The sequence below is a fragment of the Bombus impatiens genome, unplaced genomic scaffold (assembly GCF_000188095.3).
Source record: "Bombus impatiens unplaced genomic scaffold, BIMP_2.2 scf_0019, whole genome shotgun sequence".
Classification (NCBI taxonomy): Eukaryota; Metazoa; Arthropoda; class Insecta; order Hymenoptera; family Apidae; genus Bombus; species Bombus impatiens.
In genome coordinates this window covers 518673-540213 of record NT_176438.1, presented here as the reverse complement: position 1 = coordinate 540213, position 21541 = coordinate 518673, and the positions used below count along the sequence as shown (strand labels likewise).

Here is a 21541-nt window from a genome sequence, read left to right as displayed (position 1 = left end):
GCACGTGATAAAAATCCTGAAGCATGCTTAATTCCGACTAACTCGATCGATAAACGTTATTGAAAGAAGTATTATTCACGGAAATAATCTTGGCAATGTTGATCAATGGTTGATCAATGGTTCAACATACTATGACAATACGTAACAAATACATATACTTTGACAAACCTTCTCATCGATAATGTGTGGAAAGGTAATGTGAAAAATCTCTGTGAACTCTTGAAATAAAAAATTTGTATTAATTGTCACGATTAGCCTGTGGATGTTTATGCTAGTTCATATTTTTATGAATACAACTAAGGAAATGAAAACTAAATACGTATGTACATATATATATAGATATGTATTTCAACTTCTACTGTGCATATTCTCTGTACTTTTATTATATGTATTTTACGTATTGTTGGATATTTAAATTTCCCAAAAATACATTAACATCCATAGTCTAGTTATAATGCTACACTACTGTAGCAGGTATATATGTGAAAAAACATTTCAAAGTTAAAATCGATTAGTAAAATAAACTATATTATTTTTATCCTAGAAATTTATTTTTAGAAGGAAAAAAGGAATGAATTTAGAAACCAAATATATTTACCACCATCGTCTAATGTAACTATTGGAGAAATAAAATAGAAGAGATTGATCAAGAAAAGAAGCTTAGTCAATAATAGTTGTTATCAAACATTATGCGACTCGTTAGTGACATTGTCACGTTTTCTGAGTGCACGAATAACTTTGTGTCCTACGCATGCATAGCATACATTGCAGGTGAACCTTCTAGAGCTGAACGCACGCAAACACGTTTGTATGTACTTTAGGTTACGAGCCTAGACGGAGAGAAGTCACAGAAATAGCTTGTGATTCAATATTTAGGCAGCACTGATCTGCCACAGCACATTTAGCACAAATAATCACGTGGGATCCTATCCAGTCCTTCCAATTAAAAATCGATAATCTGATGCTTGATAAGAGCAGTTCGACACCATTTACTCGTTATACCACATTTATTTTCACTAACGACGAGATTGTGAAAGTGTTTGCATAGAATGGATAGAAACCCAATTGCACTAGTTGTGTGAAAGATGAATGATAACAAAATTACTCAATTAAATAATAGATTTTACATTTTTAAGGTGAACCTTTACAAAGCTACTATTAATGCATTCGTAAAGTATACTATGAAATATAATATATATAATTAAATCATGTTAAATATGGTAGGATGAAATTAATAACGATTATTTTCAAATAGCGAGTATTGCGAGAATATAAAGAAAATATAGTAATATAGTAAAAGCGAGAGTATGTAAAAAAAAGTGATAGAGATTACAGATGATTACGACGTTATTCGCGTGAAGGTTAAGCACTATAGGCTCATAGGAGTCATGTGGAATAAATTCAAAGTTGTAGAAGAAACTGAGAATTAATATGGGTCCTCAAATTAGATCAGCAAGTTTGAGGTTTCTAAAATTTCAAAGCTAGCGTCAAGAAACTGCAAATTAAAGATTCGCAGCGTCGAAGTGCTCTTTTCAAATAAATCTAGATGACGCCTACGAGTTTGGATTAACTTACTGCCAATTTGCGACCCGTAGTTTCAAGTTAGTATAACTCTGAATTGATTTTAAATTTTTTCTGATAATTTCATATCTAAATTTCGCCATTTTAGAGCGAGTTTACATGGTTTGTACGACTTTGTAATCTACAATCACGAAATGCTACTAACTCTTAAACAAGGTGGTCCATATATTTGAATTGATTTGGTGCTTCTTAAGATCCTACAAATTTGTTCGCTTATACTTAGCAAATAAAAGGAAAGTTAAAGGAGATTGATATAAAATTGACTCCGTTATGTCGCTGTAAATATAAATTTATTGAAGTCTTAAAGTGCTTACGTCGAACAAAAACATAGAGCAAACTGAACAATTTAAGTACACCTATATCTTGTCAATAAATTCGCCGTATAAATATTATTTTACATCTATGTGAATTGCGATGAATTTATTTATGATGTATTAATGTACGTTTATGTATAATCTATATACAAATTGATTTAACGCAGTATACACATGTAAATATACATACACAATTGGTTGTAGAAAATATGATGTTTCTTAATGAATGTTTTTATTCGAAGACAATTTTTATGTCTATTTTTACGCAAGCCCTCTTGATACTCGAATTTTGTACTTTTTTTTTGTATTTTTATGTAATGCGCTTATTTTAATATCATCGAGAAGTTCGTGATAACGATGAAAATTCTGTTTACTCTATACATGCATGAATGTCTTTTATTGTACTCTTTATTGCGCTTTGTTTAGAGAAACCTATAATAATCAGATAAACGAAAACATGTATACTGGGCGATAACATTACGTGCTAAGAAAAATGTTAGGGCATAATCTGATAATTTTAAAATCAATGATAGCTTACATTATATTTACATTCCTTAAGTCTTAATGGATATGGGAATACAACGTCTGTCTCTTCGAAATGTTACGAGATGATCTTATTCCGACTTTCATATAAGAAAGAAACTAAACAGTCAATAAGTTACAAATTAACTTAAATCGTAATAACAAAAAGGAAAGAATATCTTCTCGTAAAACAATCGAGAATGAAAATTGCCTATGCTATTGCTAATTGCTGAGGTTTCGTAGATTACAAATCTTCGCATCATTCTGTTCGATCAGAATTAAACTATATTTTCGCTAAAGATTAATATTCTTTAGAACCATGTCAATGACATAAAGAACGACACTGAGGTGAGATAAGAAATAAGAATGATTCAAATTTATGTTCTTAAAACGATGCAGTCTTTCATACATAAAAATTTCAGAACGAATGAAAAAAGGTCGCAGGTGACTGAAAAATATCTTCAACTCTTTCTAAATGAATATCGTACACCATCCACGAAGAACTGTCGTCTTTTCGAAGCATGTTCTCCCCTCTGATCGTTTTTGACGTATCTTTATTGTTCCCATAAAAATCTAATAACTGACAAATATAATCAGTTCATCTATCGCTCATCTTTTATACTGTTTATCTTTTCATTTCTTCAAGCTCAATTTATGATCAATCTCTCCTGGATTCCTTTTGATTTTTCCGGAGACTCTGGACATAACCCAGATTCGATAACATTCGATAAGACCTGTTCACGCTAGCTTCATGTATATCGTACGATCTCTCATCTTGCAATGTTTCAACTCTCTTAGAGCTCTTTGTGCTTCGCTAGGTGATGCGAATGCTACCCTAGCATCGCCTGTAGGCATACCTCTCTCATTATACCGACGTATGACATTCTCCCTTTTTACATCAAAGTCACCAAAGAACTCAATAATCTCGTTAATATCAGCTTTAAAAGGAACATTCTCCAAGGATAATACACAGCCAGGTTTGCCAAAGCCCTCAACATAATCCATGGAGCCTAGATGTCGGCCTAACATGTGTCTAGGTATACCCATTAAGCCAGGGGGGCATCTAGGTCCAAATCCAGAGTTACCAAAACGGGGTAGATGATTCATAGGTCCAGAGAACCGTGGTCGTTGCTCTTGTAATGGTGGAAAGTGTTGCTGTTGCGTCTCCATGATCTGTGGATCCACCATTCCTAAGGTTTCTAACATCTTAGCTCGCGGAACCAGCTCTATGGTTGGTACGTTTTTCCCGAAAGGCAAACCATTCTTTGCAGTGGCTCTGAGAGCTTCGTCTGCTGTATCGAATTCACAGAAACATTCACCGGCAGGTTTCCCATTTTGATTGAGTAACATGTGTATTCTATGGGGTACTATACCGATGTCAGAGAAGAAGTCTAAAATGTCACGGTCAATTGTCTGGAACGGGAGACCTCGCATGATAATACAATCCGAGCTGGCGGTTTGGTTCATACTGTTCTGCTCGTGGTCGCGCTTCGCTTGAGCAAACTTATCCTCGGTGATCGCGGTCGCGGTCACGGGTTTATTGCCAATTTTCAAGGACGTATTCACCGACGCCTTCGCGTCCTCTATTCTGGCGAATTGCACATAAGCCATACATTGAACACTTCCGGACTCCTTGGTACTAGTGATGAACAGGTCATTGATTTTCCAGTCGTGGAACAATTTGGCTATATCCATCTCCTTAGTGAAGGACGGTAGGTCGGTTAATAAAATACAAGTAGAGGATCTAACATCTTCTATTCCATCTTCTCCACGGTCTCTTTCTTTTTCAGGGGAGTAAGAGTCTACCGCTTTGTCGAAGATGCTTTCATCAAGATGTAATACCTCCACTTCTGATCCTCTGACGAATCTAGTCGTGCCTAGAGCAAGCTCCTTACCCTCAGCCTTGCTGAACTTAACATAAGCGATGCCAACGCGGTTCCCGTGGTTATCGTTGATCAACTTCAATCCGTCTTTCCTGATATAAATACCCTGAAAGGCATGACGAACATCATTGTACGTGGCACTTAATGGCATGTTACGAACCTCCACACAGTGTCCACCTCCACTGCTCTTATTTTCATTGGAGAACCTGGAGCTGTTCGTCGAGCTACGGTTCCCTTGTCTGTCATTGTCAAAATTAAATTGAGAATTGTTTGACTGAAAAGCATGTGGATTTCGGCGTCCTTCCAATTCTTGTACCTTGCTGAGGAAAGGATTGCTTGGTCTAATTCCTGGCCTGTAGTTCAGAGAACCATTCGAACCATACATATCAGTTCCAAACTGACCTGATCTGCCAGGGAACCTAATTGAATCCATTCGGCCTTGATCATTTTGGTTCCAAGGCTCTTTAGATCTACTCAATGCACTCACTCCTGTACTTAAGCTAGGTAGGCTTGATCCACCTACATTCTGAGACAATGGACCCATACCTACAGTGTGACTAAGACTTTGCATATGTGACTGCATCAAACTTCCAACACCGTTTATTCCATTTATAGGAAATTGGCCTTGCTGAAGCATCGATGGTTGTCCGATTACAGAATTACCAAATGTCATAGAGCGTTGTTCTCCATCTTGTGATAGTGCTGCCACTCCTGCACCCAAGATTCCAGGCGCCAACATGGCTGCCTGTATCTGTGTCTGCGGTGGAACCTCCCAAATACCATTTTCCAATGGTTTCTTCGCACCAGCCACGGGCTTATCTTTATGAAACTGTCCTACACAAACTACATCATTGTTATCATCATCATTGGCATCCTTCCGACGCTCTCCGGTGGAATTACGCTTAGTATCTCTGTCCCTAGATCGCGTACGATCTCTAGATCTGGATCTATCACGACGACGACGCCTATCTCTTCTGTCTCTTTCTCTATCTCGCGATCTGCTTCTGTCACGACGTCTACGATCTCGTCCTCTATCTCTGTCTCGTCTGTCTCTATCCCTATCACGATCACGGGATCGAGATCTGTCCCTAGATCGCGACCTGTCCCGCCTGTCCTTGCGATCCTTGCTGGATTCGCTATCATTGTCCTTTTCTTTTTCTCTTCGTTCGCCAGGAGACCCTGGCTTCTGAACAACCTGTGCGACAGCGACTGGTGCTGTTTGCATGAAAGACTGCAGACTCAGTGTCTGTTGTCGTGCTGCCTCGATCACTTTTTGCATCTCTGTCCGCGAGCTCAGTAGCAGCTTTATCTTCATCTCCTTGATCTTGCCGCCATCATGCATCATCGCCTGTCGAGCATCTTCGTCGGTGCTGCAAGTTACATCGCATTTAATCTGTATGAAGCGAATGTATTTTGAAGAAGATATTTTTGAATTTGTATAAACGAGAAATATCCTGTTATCATTTTTTAAAAATAATTTTAAATGGTAAATGGTTCTTTTTGTTATATATAGTTAATTTAACGCGCCTGTTATCTTTTTATCTGAATAGATTAATATTAATAGACATTTGTTTCTTTACCTGAAAGCAATAAAAGCGTCTCCCAGCTCACCACCAACGATGTGCACCCCTCCTTCCGGTATGCTCAAGCCTCTGAAGAACTGGCGAATATCCAGAGCGTTTGCGGACCATGCCAAGTTTTGTAGTCTAATTATGACACTCATTTTCGAATATTTTTCGGGAATCTGTAACCAAATCGAAAAACCGAAATTAAAATTAAATGAAACTCACAGTCAGGACATTGAAATTAGAAGGAATATTTTGTTCCTCATATTTTTTTATTGTCATTGCCTTTATGTACATGTAGAAATTTATATTCATTTGTTGGTACAATACTTGTGGTATTAGCTTCGAGGTATAATACTGTATTTCTACGTTTATAATAGTTCTTAATTATTCAATTTCATTGTATCGATGTTGATGATGATGAATTAAGAATTTATCGATACGAAAATTTGGAAATATTAATTCTTTAATTTTTAATTGTCCCTCCTTCTCCTGCTTTTTATTAATAGTTAGAAATGCCAAATTTATCCGTATGGAAATTTATACCACAGTGAAAATACCATATGAAACGTAATATTAATAATTTAAGACCTAAAAATCTCATAATTCCATTCAAGTACGGGAAATTAATTCTCCTTCACCGTTAATATTATTTTATTAATGTTTACATTGGGAATTAAAAATTTATCGATTTTAGAGAGACAGCGCAAGTAAAGTACGAAGCAATTCCAAATCTAGAAAATTTTGGTGATTCGATTTAGATACGAGACATTAATCACCAAACTTGAGAAACTAACAATGTCGGTTCCCCATTCGATTAAGGCACGCGGAGATGGCCAATTTTATTTCCAAGAATTCCAGGAGACATAACAGGCATGGGAAACGCGATTTGCTCGAGGTATGAGGAGACAGCATCATCAATCTCGTAAGCTTTCAAGCAGCACACGAGCCTCGACGGTTACATCGATCGTATCTATTCCATCTTATTGTTCAACCACCAAAGAATCCTAAGTATTTACGTTTCAACCTTGTTCTCGATTATACCAATCTGGCGAAACAAATTCGATTCCTAACGAGTTTCAATCGTTCCTGGCGGAATTAGGGAAATAATTAGGAAACTTAATTGATCATCCACTATCGGTTTAAGAACTCTTCGTTCCTGTGATAGTAAGTTTTGCAACGAAAACCATTTTGGGATACGGATCGATTATAGACTGATAATGAATATTAATTTTAATTGTTATACTTTTTCATTTTTATCGTAGCTGCTTACCAATGTGTCTGAATTTTATGGCGCCAAATAACTGATTTATACTAAATGGCAATTTTGTTTCTTCAGGCATGTTAAATTCCGATCGACGATTATTTTTTCGCTCATAAGTAAACAAAATTTCAGTCACACAAGAATCATCATACATATGTATACTTGGTCGCATCGAAATGGCAATTGCCATTAACTTAAATGTACATTGAAGTTTACATATGTATTTGAAGAAGTGCTGAGCAATTCTTTTGGTGGCAATATGTTTAAAAAGTGATATATGTGCGGTCTAACAAGCAGCTTCCAGAAACGTGTTTAATTGCAATCTGTTAATTAGCGAATTCGTGACATTTTAAGTAGCAATTTGCAAATGGTCTTTGTGACTTTTATGACTATATGATACGTAAGGCTCTGTGTGCGACTACGTCAATGAGTATGTTTTAATTGCCTGATTTACGATCTCGGTATTCGAGTTCCATCAACTGCACACTCTCCACGTAGGTTTTATCGCACCTCTTATTTTTAGGGCTTACGTGTCTCGAAGTCGCGTGTTCGTCGTCCCAGTTTCAAGTAATTCATTCCGGAAACCGAGAGTCTTCTAACACCGACACGAAGTTGTAATTGCACACGACCTCGATCGTAAGATTATTCCAGGTACAGTAACCTCCACGATACGTTACGACTTTACGAAATCGTAAAAAATTGGCCAGGCATCGAAATTTACACATCCGAGGAGTCGAATAAGAGAACTGAAACCCAGTCAGAAAGCCGGAAAAAAATAAGAAACGAGAGCTTCTATCAGCACGAATACATGCCCTGAATCGATTCCTATTGAACATGTAACTTTATATCGTATATGTATGAGTCTGTGTGTTATTGGATATTAATCAGAGTGGTTACTCGGTGTTTGAACACTGCTGATCACTGCTGATTTTCATTATGCAGAGAAGAGACATACGCTGAAGTCATAGAACAGTTAGAAGGCAAAGCAATTATGCCAGAACAAAGAAATTGACTCGGGTCCTGAATCCTCGACCACAGCTGCATGAAGAAATGTTTAATTTTCTATAAAGAATAAAATAAAATCCATATGAAAATTATAAATCTTGTTTTCTAATTTGTTAAAGTAACAATGAATGTTTTTAGGTCTTCTATTGGTAAATGAAATAGCTGAATACCAGTGGTTTACACTGACAAACGTACTCTTTCGCTATATCATGAAAGCTACTGTATGTATCGCGTATGGGTTTTGAAAGGTTTCGTAAATCTGGCAGGCTTTCGAATATTTCAGATTTAACGATCGTTGAATTGTATTACCGTAGCGTGGTGTAATAGCTTCCACGATATAACCAAGTTGCAAAATTGATTAAACATCGGAGTTTACATGTACCACTATCAAAATAAGTAGATTGATAAGAACCTGAGAAGATATGAGATAGAATGCTATTACGTATAGGTATAATATAAGGTACTTCGTGTATATTAAATGTATTTTAAAAAGCAAAGAATAATTTACATAGGGAACTTAAGATAGATATAAGATTTAGAAGTTATATGATAAAGAAGAAATTATAGAGTTTAAGATAAAATCTGTATAAAGTGTGTACCATCTTCAAAATATCTTTTCCTTTTCAGTTAACAGATTAACAAGTATACGAGTACTATTGTAATGCATTGTTATCGAGCTATCACGACTAATGCAGTACAAGTCCTGAGGGTCTTTCTCCACGAATCGATTAAAAGCATGAATAATAACCGGCCAACGAGTCTGTGTCGAATGAATAAAACATTCTGAAATATCAATTCTGACCTTTCTAGATTCTCGCTGTCCCTACAACGTGTAAGGGACAGTTTTATAGCGTCGTTGCCGTTCGAAGACGATCAGGCCTGTTTAAAACCTGTCATTTTCCATAAAAAATAATCGGAAAATTGTTTTCAGTATCTTATCAATTTCATATCATCGCTTTGAGAGATTTTCTTCTATACTTCAGCTAGCAAAGATATCGACAGTGTGATGTTTTCACTTTTTATGTAACTGGATTAAAAAGAATATTCATCATTTTATCTAACCTGTTTTCTCTCTCTTTTAATGAATTTAAAAAAAGATGGTTATTCTTTAATTTCCAGCGTTGCAAAGCAGCGATAATTATTTAGTGAAATAAGAAAGAATAAATAGCATGGAATAAGTGTATACATATAGAGAATAAATTACATGTTCATTATTTTTATAAAAGATAACGATGTAATGGAAAATAATTCATGATATCCTAATTGTTAGATTTCGAAAGTCTTCCTGCTTTCCCTACTCTCCAATTGAATTACAGTCTAAACTAATTCCATGGCTCGATATAAGTACAAACTACTTTGTGAAATTACGATTAGTAAAATAATTAAATTATCTTTCAGTTAATAATCCAACGAAAAAGGAAAACAGATGAATATTAGTCTATTTTTCGAAGATTATACAAAAAGACGGAACTGCCAAAGACAGAGAATAAATTCAAACAGCGTCTTTTTTCGCGCAATGATTACGTCGATCACCGATGAAGTAACAGAATTATTTCTATTTTCTACCGTACGCTTTTTTCACCAGCCGGTCGTTGTTTATGAAGCAATATAACCCCGGACGTTCCGTAGGAGAATAGAGCAAATTCCACACACGTGTGCCACAAGCATTTGTTGTTTTAACAGACTCCACGTCCACTGACTTTCCCATGATTCATGTAACGATCATAAATCCGTAAACATTGACCGATAAATAAACGATCGTCGATTCGTATACTATTGCAAATATTACGTAGTCATTGAAATAGATCCAATTATTTTAGTATTACTGCTATTACAGCAAGCGTAGAAATAGTTAATCAGCTTGAATGTGAATAAGTTAATTAAAATAGAGATAATGGAGTATCAGATATGCATAGAAATATTTACAAAGAAATATTAATTAGAGATCTTATTTGCAAGCATAAATGAAATGAAATAGAATTTGCAGAATAATATATAAGAATCCATTAAGAAATCAAGAGTAGGCTCGTTCATCTGTAATAAAGCTCACATGAGATATGACGTTTCTTATTATTCGCCTCTTCTTAAGTGATTATAGTCTGCACGACCTGAAAGTAGCAATCCTGAAGTTTGGTCTCTCATATTTACCAAACGTAAATCACCCTTCTCCCACGATGAAACAATTATTATCGTTATTAGGTGACCACTATTTACCATGTGTTTAAATATAAATAGAGACTTGTAAACAACCGTTTAACATTTCCGCTATTATTGAAATGTTATTTCCCTTTTTAACAGGCAGTGGTCTTTTTTATCGAGAAGCTTTGCTATCGCGAATTATTTAGGTAAATCAGTAGTCAAGTAGCGAGGAGTAACAACACATCTGCGATAAAATGTTCTTCTTTTAAGCATGAAGACACAACAGTAACGAAACAAAAACTCAACGATTGCCATCAGCAATATTATTAAAACAATTGAAAGGACGTAAGGCGTGTGTCAGTGGGAGTGAAAAATGTTAAAAAACGAATTGGCAAATAATAAGTAACTACGAGACCATGATTTTTCTGTTAGGGAAGGAAAAAGAAAAGAAAAGAAAAAAAAAAAGAAAAGAAAAAAAAGAAAAGAAAAAAGAAGAGGGGAATGCTTAACTATGAATATTTAACATAAATTTATAATCGAACTATAAACAAAGATTGTCGATTTTATTACTTATAATGTCGAAATCACCTCAAATTCAACGCAGCCTTCCGTTTCAGAAATCCACCAGACAGCGTTCTAAAAATAGAGAACAAGAATCCTCGGTAGATTCAAACTTTGATAATGCAGCGTGAATACCTTCTAAACGCAATCCTTAAGACTACATCGGTATCGCATTTCACGTTTATACTCACGATTAGTTTAAAATATAAGTTTTAAAAAGGTATGTCGTAAAATTCAGTAAGTTTATGATATTATAAAATAACGTTCTAATGATGGGATACAAGGTTCCTAGGAGAGTGGAATTATCTATGGAGACCTATACACTGCGTCGACTTCGTTTTTAAGATATTTCACTTGCATAAGGACAAAGATACCTAGAATTCCAGAGCGCCAGTTGCGAGTAGGAAAGTCTAGCGAATCCTTGAAACTGCGTTATCAAGTCAGCAGTCTGCAGATGAAATTCCACGTAAATCGGGTTCTTAACTCCGCAGCAGATTTTGTCACAATTAACTCGTTCTCTCAAACCATCTACCTCGAGTGCCTTAAATTTAATCACGTTTTCAGTTACATTAGATTTAATGGAACTTAATTGTACTTGCTTATTATAAGGTAATTTTGAATTCATACCGATACAAGCAATGCAATTTTCTATGACAATTCTTGATCCCAGAGATAAAGAATTCCGATTTTGTCATAATACGATTTCGTCATATTAGAAAGTTAATATTCTGACACTCGAGCATCCATCAGGATCAAACCTAAACAATCGATATATCGTAGTTCGAGTAAGATCGTTGCTTGTCGTGAAACTTCGTCGCCGACATGGATCAATGGAAAAATTAATACACAACGATGAGGGTAAATCGGCAAGTATCCACCTCAGGTTCCATCCAAACAGCGGTGACGCGTCCATGATGTCGTGAGAGAAAGAAAATCCATAAGGAATCACGAACGCGCATTTCAAACGTTTCTTTCTCCGTTTTTAGTTTCTTTTTGTCTTTTTCGTGAAACTGCGATACGTCGAGCTTCCGTCAGGACCAGGGGCCAGATCCTTCGAGCACATATCGGAGATTCGATAAAACCGTTCAGAAAACTTTTTAACACCTTAAGCCTTTCAAATTTTAAACACAATTTCAGATAAAATGTTCAAGCATTCGCTGAAAAATGTACGATGAGTTTGTTGCGTTTGATGTATGTACTTCACTTCTGGCGAATCATCGCGTGGCAAATTTAAACGCAGACACATATTGTTAATATTAACGAAAAAATGAATAACGCAATAGTGGTCTACTCAAAGTTAAATTGAATGAAATGAGTTCAGCTATCGTTAAACAAGTACGTGTGAATTTTGTATTCTGTTAAGGGTAGCTCCCTTGAGCTAATTAATTATCATTTAAAAGCCTGTTTCTAGATACGTCCCTGAATGTAAATCTATGTACAAGATGTAAGTACTTCGACTATATCAGATTTAATATTATAAAAAATAAAGTTTAAAATTTGATATTTTTCTTGTCCAAGTTACACTTCCGTGTTGAACCGCAAGTTCATCTTCGCTTTTAAACTATAAATATAAATTGTAATAAATTCGCTTTCTTATCTAAATTTTCATCTTTTTTTTCATAGTAAGATTTACGGAAACGGTAGAAGGGAATAGGAGAGGTCGATGTATCGGTATAAAATCGCCGTAATTCAAGGCTGGCTGCATGTTCAAGGACGAGGTCGTAAAGATACGGTATAAATAAGAAAAAGGGATCCAACGAAACAAACGGGACTCGATTCCATTCGTCAGGCTTTTATGCGATCAACGTGAACTGTAGCTGTATCAACTTACAAGCATTCACAGCGACCAAAACGTCGCACACACGTGTTTCTCTCTCTTTGTCGCCATCACTATAACGATTACTCTCTCTCTCTCTCTCTCTTGGTCGTTTACCTCTCTGCATTTTCTGTATTATAAGAAAAATCTTATAAAATCGATTATAAAATCGAAATATAGAAATCGATTTTTATATGAAAGATTCGAAACTTCTCTTATACTTATCTTTTTTAACTTAAAAATATGTTCATTGAAAATTTAAGTACTCGTCTAAATTTTAAGTTTATTATATTCTAGATCAATCATACTTATGTATTTGTGAAACAAAAGAAGTTTCGAATCCTATGAAAAATTCCAAAGTTTCGATCCGCTCAATAAACGAGGTTAAGAAAGCATTAGCATGACTATTATAAGTATATATCAACAAGTATAAAAGACCCAGCGATGCAATCAGTAGCGAAACACTCTCGTGTTGTATACACGATCTGATTATACGTTGTCAGTAATACGGTGTACTGTAGTGTAGACAGAATAAATAATTGATTGCCATCGTCCATGTTTATATTCGATCCGTGCGTTTCTTCTCGTCGCTCAGCATCAGAAATAACACTTCTTGCGACGTAGTGAAACGATCATGATAGTTAATTAATACAATTGCTTCTTGATTTGTTATATAAAGAACTCTCACCATAAATAATAAGTTTGGCGAGTACCAGAACGTTGTTTTGAGTTCTCAAGTAGTTATGTAGGTATGTTTTACGCGTTTGACGTTTAGAAATGAGTAATCAGATTGGTTCTTTTTTTATAAAAGACTGTTTTATAATTGTTTTACGATTAACGTAATGTTTAATTTATTACAAATTCGTAGAAACTAATATCGTAATTATGCTTCTAGAACTTAGCGACGCCACGGTGCCGAGTAGAAATTTACGTCATTATTGATGCGCTTCTCGTTCAATGGATACGTGCCTTAAACCAACGGAAACAAACTGCACTTCGTAAACCGGTGCAATGCGTAAAGTATGCGACAGGAAGGACAGAGTGTTAGGAAAATTCTTTTTTGTAGAGTAATTCGATGACCACCGTGTCCACGTAGAACATGCAACGGAAATGCACTTCAATGAGAAGGCGATGACTCCCAGCTTTCAAAGACCTTGCAAGAGATATGCACTTCACAGCAAAGAATCAGGGGAAGAGGCGGATGCAGCAGATATCCCACTCCGGCTTTTTTTGCGCTCCGCTTAGCTTATTGTATTCAGTGGAATATACTATGTAAAAGTCACGATCTATATCTAAATGCCCTTTTCGCGCGATTTCCATTTTGTCTTAACTGGATTTGAACGTTTCCTGCTACTCATTTTGCAGCAATAATAAATAACAAAACTTGGCTTATATGGTAAAAATAAATAACTATTAAATCTCTTAATTATTTCCTACATTTTCAGAATTTTTGTTGTAAGTAATAATAGTTGTGTGAATATAAAATATGCACTTTGATTTGAACTTTGCAAAATATAGATATTTTATTTATGCATAAATTTGTACGAATAAACTTACCTACCTTTCATGTATAATAAATTAATCAAATAATCATACTTGCTACATTTTTAAGTTTTTCAAGGTATTCAAGTGCATATAATGAAACAAAGATTTATCAAAAAAAAAATGTATATGTTTTAGATGGCAAATATAAACTTTGAGTTCAATTTTATGCAACACGAGCAGAATCCACGATTATAATTATCTATATTAATTTTTAACAGAAAGATATACATTTATATAAGAAACAGTATTTATAAAGATAATCATCTTTTTAAATCTCTTTACTGAATTTATTCATGTACTTAATTCGGTACCATTCAAATTCATGATATGTATATCTCGAGAAAAATTATCAGTTTTTAAATTTTATTAAGGTAAGTTTATAATATCAGGGTGCATGTGGTGATCAATACTTTTAAAAAAATGAAGAACATATAAAAAAGGCAGTCATGCAAATATGTAAAATGTTCTCCATTTCTATGTAATAGTTTGCTTTTGGTCACTTTATTGTTCCCAATGTTACTATTTTATTAATTACTTACCATTTCTCATTAGATAGCATGAACGTATAATGAAAAGAAAATATATTTTCTTTGTGAATTATAAATGCAAAATGGTGCTTAACTCTCAACAACCATCTTGGAATGTTCCAAGATAACGAAGAACTAAATGAGCCTGTAGTAAAATCACAACACTTCCCTCCACAATTATGAGCTAGATTTTATTACATTACTGTATGAAGCATTACCTTCTCTTTAGATACTTGAGAAATCTCTTCCTTCTTCACCCTCAGTTAAAATGTACGATGAAAGATAAGAAGTCGATGAAAACAAAGATGACCGTGCAGCAAACAGTCCATCAGCGAAGGATAATAAAATGGAGAAGCGGGAAAGGAGTCAATTGCACCATGTCATTGTACTAAAGTCCATGATGATGTTGATACCTGATCCTGTCACCTAACACACACTCAGTTGCCTAAGATCCTGCAACATACATCATTTTTTCCATACTGTACCTATAAACCTCTTATAACAAACAGTAACTGTAACTATAAAATAAATATTAAATTTTAATTTTATTTAATCTTCAACAATATTATTTTAACCATTACGTCTAATGTGTTGTTTCTTAACTTTGAAGTTCCTAATTGTTCTCTTATATTTATTTATTAATTTTTGCAGGAAATCATATCATGTTTGTCTTACTAGAGTTCAATATTACATAATTTTTAATATAATAATATAATACAATATCTACATATATGTATAAAGGGAGAAAAATAAATGTTTAAATTTATTTTCCTTTATCGTAAGTTAAAAATACTAACCTTAGCGAATCAAACTGTACAAAATTAATACGGTAGTAATACTAGAAGATATTTTATCTCATACATTTTAAACGTATTTACTATATTTATTATATGTTTGATTTTATTAAATAAATAATATTTAATGAAATTTTTGAACGTATCTAAATCGTATGAACAATTAACGAACAAGTTAATTTAGCGTTGCTTGTTGCACTCGATATAACAAAGCGATAATAAGCTTCCGTTTCTTGTACTTTCCGAAACACGATAAAAACAATCTAAAGCAAAAAAAGTTCTTAACGACAATATAATAGGTAAAAATTACAAAAAAGTGCATAAAATTAAATAAATACATGCACGATGAGCTTTGAAAGCAACGCAGAACTTCAAAGATAAGAAGGAGAATTTTTTCACATTGTTAGTTACCCATCCGCCATTTTCACAACTTGGAAATGTTGATCGAAATATTTTGAGAAGCACACCAGGATATTTGACTCACCGAACTTACTGTATAGAAACGGCAAATTTCATAAGGAGAATGCTGATTATAGACGCCGTAAACAAATTCAAACACAACAAAGGAATTTTCTTCTCCATTCGACGCCGAACTTTCCTATCTACAGCCAATTCTGTAATGACCGTCCTTCTCCGTGCGATTGCTCGTGAAAGCCCCGTAGATATGTTGTACTCAGTAGTACTAACATTTCATAACTAAATTTGAATTTCGGTATATTTCAATGTCATACCTTTTCTTTTTATATTTTCACAGTAGAAAAAATTCCACAATTATAAATAAATTATCTAGTTTAGATAAATTAAAAAGTTTAATAATTATAGTCTTATTTTGATATTCACTTAATGAAAATATACTTTGTTCAACGAATTAAGTCAGCAAAGGTAAACATTACTGGTCACGTAACTTTCAAACTACTGGCTGACAGTTTCTGGTCTAGCAATAAATATACAGTGGTTCTAAAAAGAATTTCCATGTTATTATATTTATTACATTTATATATTAAATAATTAGGTTCAATTATATTATATTTCGTGTCAGTTGATTTAGATTAGATTTCGTGTCAGATTAGAAATTTCCTTTCTGGTAGTATGTAAAAATTATGAAAAAACATTTAATTGAATAATAAGGGTGTTTATAAATACTTTTTGTGACCATTGTATTTGTGGTTTCACAATCTTCCGTAAATCTAATTCTATTTCCCCTAAACTTTGGTCACATGGTGTTATTTATCTCTCTTGATCCGACTCGTCAGTGAAATTATAAATTTATAATGGTTAGCATATAATTATTAAATTATTATCGTATTAACGTAATAAATTACTAAAAATATTTATATAATATCTGTTTAATATTACTAGATAATTATGATTAGTATCAATATTTTTATTATAAACATATCTTTGATATATCGAGTATAAAGGAGGATTAGGGTAATCTACACATTTGGCAACACTGGTTGGCCCGCGAAACAGCTTTGAGATTCGGGATATTCGAGAAGGCACGACACGAAGCACCGAAGTAGTCGATTCCGTTGCTAGATGTTGGTGTGTTAGGATTGCGGAGCGCGGTACGAGGAAAAATGGCGATGGCAACAACTCAAGTTAAAGGAAGTGGTTGGCCAAGAAGAGCTAGTAACAGTTCCTTTGAAGGGAAAGTGGTACAGAATCAGTCTGTAACTATCAACAGGACAGTTAATTTGTAAGTGATAATCAGTATGTGACTCAATTACATTATTTTTTAGAGTTAATGTTTTGACTGCCTCTCCTGTAGAGCAACTATGGCCGGTTAAGAGACGCTAGCAATTAAAATTATGTTCCTAACACCTTTCAATGCATCTTACATGGTACAACCATGAGACGGCTGTTCATCTTTCCGTTAAGTACTCACGGAAATTTTAAGCAATAACCTTATCCACGTCATTGTATCGATTTATTGACTATTCAATAATTCATTATTATTCGCTATCGTAAAACATAACCAACTATTTTAATGTAGTGTGAAATTGTCGATATGATAAAGCATTTTTTTTTGCACCATGAATAAGATATATATCCTTGTAATTATGAATTAAATCAGTAATTATTTGCTTAAAATTTCTAAATATGACATAAAGTTATACCTTTTGTGCTTTATTTGCACAAGGTATAAGCTTCTAATTATGATGAAGCTAAAGACAAATTTAATTTCTTTTATATTTATGAATTTATAAAAGTTGTAGCCACCGTATGCAATGTACGCTGGTATCCTTTATACATTGAATGTATGTTTGCGTACGGAAACATGTTCTGTTATTTTTACAGTCACCGTAATAATGTGACTGTTTATTTGTAATGCGTATATACTTGAAAACAGTTGTATCGTCACTGTTCATTGTTTCTACTTGTATACTACAAATTATTTCGTTGTGTATAAAAAGGAAAAATGTATAAAATAATTTCGCAAATCAAACTACTATTATCTTAGATTTATATAAGCTGTGATAGCTAAAACTACAGATATTTGTATTTTTTTATTAGTAAATTGGCCTTTCATATTTTATGTAAGATAAATTTTGCAGTATAACACATTTTTGTATATCTATATTATTATGAATGTATTTGTCTCAGATAGTTCATAATTATACTTAGTGTTTAATTTAAGAAATAGCATAATATGCATAGATATTATGAATGTTTCAAATAATTTTTTCTAAAATGAATAAGTTTTAGTAGAATATTGCACAATGCATCTGAGATTTATATCCTTCATTCATGCGTTATATTGATAATGTTTCAAAAATGAAATAATATATTAGAAAATGTAACACATTTATTATAAATTTTCAAACATATCACCAAATATCAATTGATATTTATAAGTGATTAATAAACTCAGTTCATATAATGTAATGAATTAATTATATATGTATAAGTACTTTAATTACTTATTTACATTTTGATATTTTGACAAATTTATGATTATATAGTATTTAATAATATCACAAAGTATTACAAGATATTTCTTTAAAAAAAAAAGAAGCTGTTGAGGTCTATTAGCATACAATTTACAAATCACAACATATACATATGTGATAGGAAAAAATTTGAGAAATATAAGAGTAGCATAAATATATGTATTATGTATTTCTAAACATACGATATGACTACATTTGATATAACTTACTTATAACTAATGTAAAATGTAATGTTATAAGTAATATAGTGTTTTATATGCATCAATTATAGTTGATATTTTGTATTTCATAATTAACAGTAAGTAATCACAACATATGTGGTTTTCATATAAAAATTTAGTATGCAAACAGAAATACCTTGATAATCTGTTGAACAATGCTGTATTTGTATACATGCTTTGTAAATCATACGGGTGTAAATTTGATCAATTGCTACATATACTTGTGCATAATTTTATTATATATATTTTTTTGTTCATTGTATATATACATTCTTAAATATGAAATTTGTTTTTTTTTAAATATGAAAAATGTTACATATAAAGTAATTATTTTTATATTATAAATCTGTATGTTATTCCTCTTGCTTGCATGAAAAAAATGATATTTTTTGTCTTGTATAAAAATGTGGAACTTAATATAAAGTTTGGGGACAAAATTATATGCTCAAAACTATCTAATGCATTGTGAGTACCTGTATAATCTTTATGGTTATATATTGTAATATTATTATTTGTGAAAGTGATGTTGAAGAGACTGGATTTAGTTACTGAAGGATTACATAAGAAGTAAGAACCTAACACAAAAATAAAACTCATTTATCATAGATATCCTTTGACAAACTATACATTTGGAACAAAAGAGCCACTCTTCGAGAAAGATCCGTCTGTACCAGCAAGGTTTCAGCGTATGCGAGATGAATTCGATAAAATTGGAATGCGTCGCAGTGTTGAAGGGGTTTTGTTGGTGCATGAACATGGATTGCCACATGTCCTGCTACTTCAGTTGGGAACAACATTCTTCAAATTGTAAGTATGTGTATTATCTTCATTAGGTATAGAGGAAAATTCATTTAGATATCAGGATATCTAATTGCATCACATTTATTAAAGTATATACAAATATTTGTTAACTTTTGTACTTTTGTTTTGTAGACCCGGAGGAGAGCTAAATGCAGGAGAAGACGAGGTAGAGGGCCTAAAACGGCTCCTTACAGAGGTAACAGTTAGCACGACGCCTTATGCTACCTTACGAGGTAGCTAGGAGTGGCACTTTGATATGTTAGATTGTAACACTGTTCAAGAATCGATTGTATTAATCTTCCAAACATTTGTAGAACTTATGTAACCGGGCCTGTAGCTCAGAATAGGGAATTTTTACTTATATTAGCATTTACATTTTTAGTGCGCTGCATGCCCGGACATTTCAATGTTTATAGTAATGAAATTATATCTTGTTACATTATACATATCATGGTTAGCTAAGAACATTGTTCTTGTGTCACTCGTCATACATGTTAACTCAGACATAAAAGAAGCAAGATGTGAAGATTGTAATATTATGACAAGAAGATTGTATTGTATATACCATTAATGGATTTTTTGTTGTAATTCATTGAAAAGACAAACGGAGAAAATTGTATCAAATAACGTTTAGTCCTAAAACTTCTTGCTAGAAAATAATTGAAGTACGTAGGACCGTGATTCTTCGTCACATAACAAATAGGCGGTTCGCTGAGCTTATATTTATGCATTTGTCAATTTTTTAATTAAAATGATAAATGTATGTACAACAGCTGTTTCATTTAATTAGGTATCTGTAAGTAAAAGGAACTGAAAGTATTTGAATAAATACTTTTGGCCTGTATTACTGATTATATAGAAGCTAACAGGAACATATTAAGGCATCTCTGTGATCAAGTTAATTGTTAGCCGAACTAACAAGACTATACAGCCGTTTTAAGTATGTAAACAAATTTGTGTAACCATGTTCTTAGTGGACTGAACGAAGAAGATTGTATTTTAATGTCTATGAAGTGTAGCAAAGTTGACATGATTGATGTTATAATATCGAAATAACTTTTAGACCTTTGGACGTCAAGATGGAGTTAAACAAGAATGGGTGATAGAAGATACCATAGGAAATTGGTGGAGACCAAATTTTGAACCACCTCAGTATCCTTATGTACCACCACATATTACCAAACCAAAGGAACACAAGAGGTTGTTTCTTGTTCAGCTGCAAGAAAAAGGTAGCATATAAAGGACAGAAATATATTGTTACATTGAGAAGTAAAGTAAGACTTAATAATTGGCATAATTATTTTTGAACTTTTTAGCTCTATTTGCAGTACCTAAAAATTATAAGTTAGTAGCTGCTCCATTGTTTGAATTGTATGATAACTCCCAAGGATATGGACCTATTATTTCCTCTCTACCACAATCACTTTGCAGGTAATTATCATGTAATACCTTTTTGATTAAATTGAATATATCCGGTTACTCTACTATATTATTTTATTTTATGTTACAGATTTAATTTCATCTATATGTGAAAAAAGAAATAACCGAGAAAGTGGAGTAATTTTATTTAAGTTATGAGAAAGTACTATAAATACAATGTATGTATGGGATGATGAGTGGAAATGCAAAAAAAACTGTTATGTGTGTAATATGACGTGCACTAAAAATTAAATCATTTTTTAAGTAGTACTTATATAATTCATTAGCACTTTTAATTTCTAATCCTTATATTTATGTTACTTTCACTTCATACATAATAATAGTACTCATTATATCGACATTTACCTATTAGGTGTAAATATATTATTAAATTTCATGATTTATATATGATTGTGGAATGTTTTAGTTTTGTTATAAATTCTCTCGTGAAAAGTAGATTTAATATATACATATATATACATATTTACATGCATAATTTTATGATAAATATAATTTTGTAAAATTACAATAAAATTCATGAATTTATAATCTGATGAAGATTAAATTTGTACTTCATATCAGAAAGTGTTAATATTAATTATGACTTTCCTTGCTTTTATACCATAAATA

At 33.0% G+C, this 21541-nt stretch overlaps 2 protein-coding genes across 3 annotated transcripts; one reads left to right on the top strand and one right to left on the bottom strand.

Moving 5' to 3' along the window:
• Positions 1 to 1854: 1854 nt before the first annotated feature.
• On the bottom strand, positions 1855 to 16216 carry LOC100745803. 2 transcript variants are annotated; one of them, XM_012382750.3, is made up of 4 exons: positions 16010 to 16216; positions 14941 to 15175; positions 5881 to 6044; positions 1855 to 5670 (listed from the first exon to the last, which is right to left on the bottom strand). In XM_012382750.3, the coding sequence occupies exons 3-4, from the start codon at positions 6021 to 6023 to the stop codon at positions 3156 to 3158; spliced, it is 2658 nt and encodes an 885-aa protein (XP_012238173.1). In that variant the 5' UTR covers positions 6024 to 6044; positions 14941 to 15175; positions 16010 to 16216; the 3' UTR covers positions 1855 to 3155. The 2 variants fall into 2 exon arrangements, with proteins under 2 accessions (XP_012238173.1, XP_003484604.1); XM_003484556.4 differs by having other exon boundaries at positions 16001 to 16214.
• A 771-nt stretch (positions 16217 to 16987) lies between these two features.
• Positions 16988 to 21317, top strand: LOC100745442 (cleavage and polyadenylation specificity factor subunit 5). The gene is made up of 6 exons (XM_003484553.4): positions 16988 to 17215; positions 19298 to 19498; positions 19625 to 19688; positions 20556 to 20721; positions 20809 to 20923; positions 21003 to 21317. Exons 1-6 carry the CDS (start codon positions 17097 to 17099, stop codon positions 21022 to 21024), a joined length of 687 nt encoding a protein of 228 aa, XP_003484601.1. The 5' UTR covers positions 16988 to 17096; the 3' UTR covers positions 21025 to 21317.
• The last annotated feature ends 224 nt before the right edge of the window (positions 21318 to 21541 follow it).

Excerpts from the sequence above, each read along its gene's own strand:
- LOC100745442 (XM_003484553.4), top strand. The coding sequence starts at position 17,097 with ATGGCGATGGCAACAACTCAAGTTAAAGGAAGTGGTTGGCCAAGAAGA. Across the intron at positions 17,216-19,297 it reads ATCAACAGGACAGTTAATTT|ATATCCTTTGACAAACTATA; the intron begins GTAAGTGATAAT and ends CATTTATCATAG. Across the intron at positions 19,499-19,624 it reads GGAACAACATTCTTCAAATT|ACCCGGAGGAGAGCTAAATG; the intron begins GTAAGTATGTGT and ends TTTGTTTTGTAG.
- LOC100745803 (XM_012382750.3), bottom strand. The coding sequence starts at position 6,023 with ATGAGTGTCATAATTAGACTACAAAACTTGGCATGGTCCGCAAACGCT. Across the intron at positions 5,671-5,880 it reads GACGCTTTTATTGCTTTCAG|CACCGACGAAGATGCTCGAC; the intron begins GTAAAGAAACAA and ends TGTAACTTGCAG.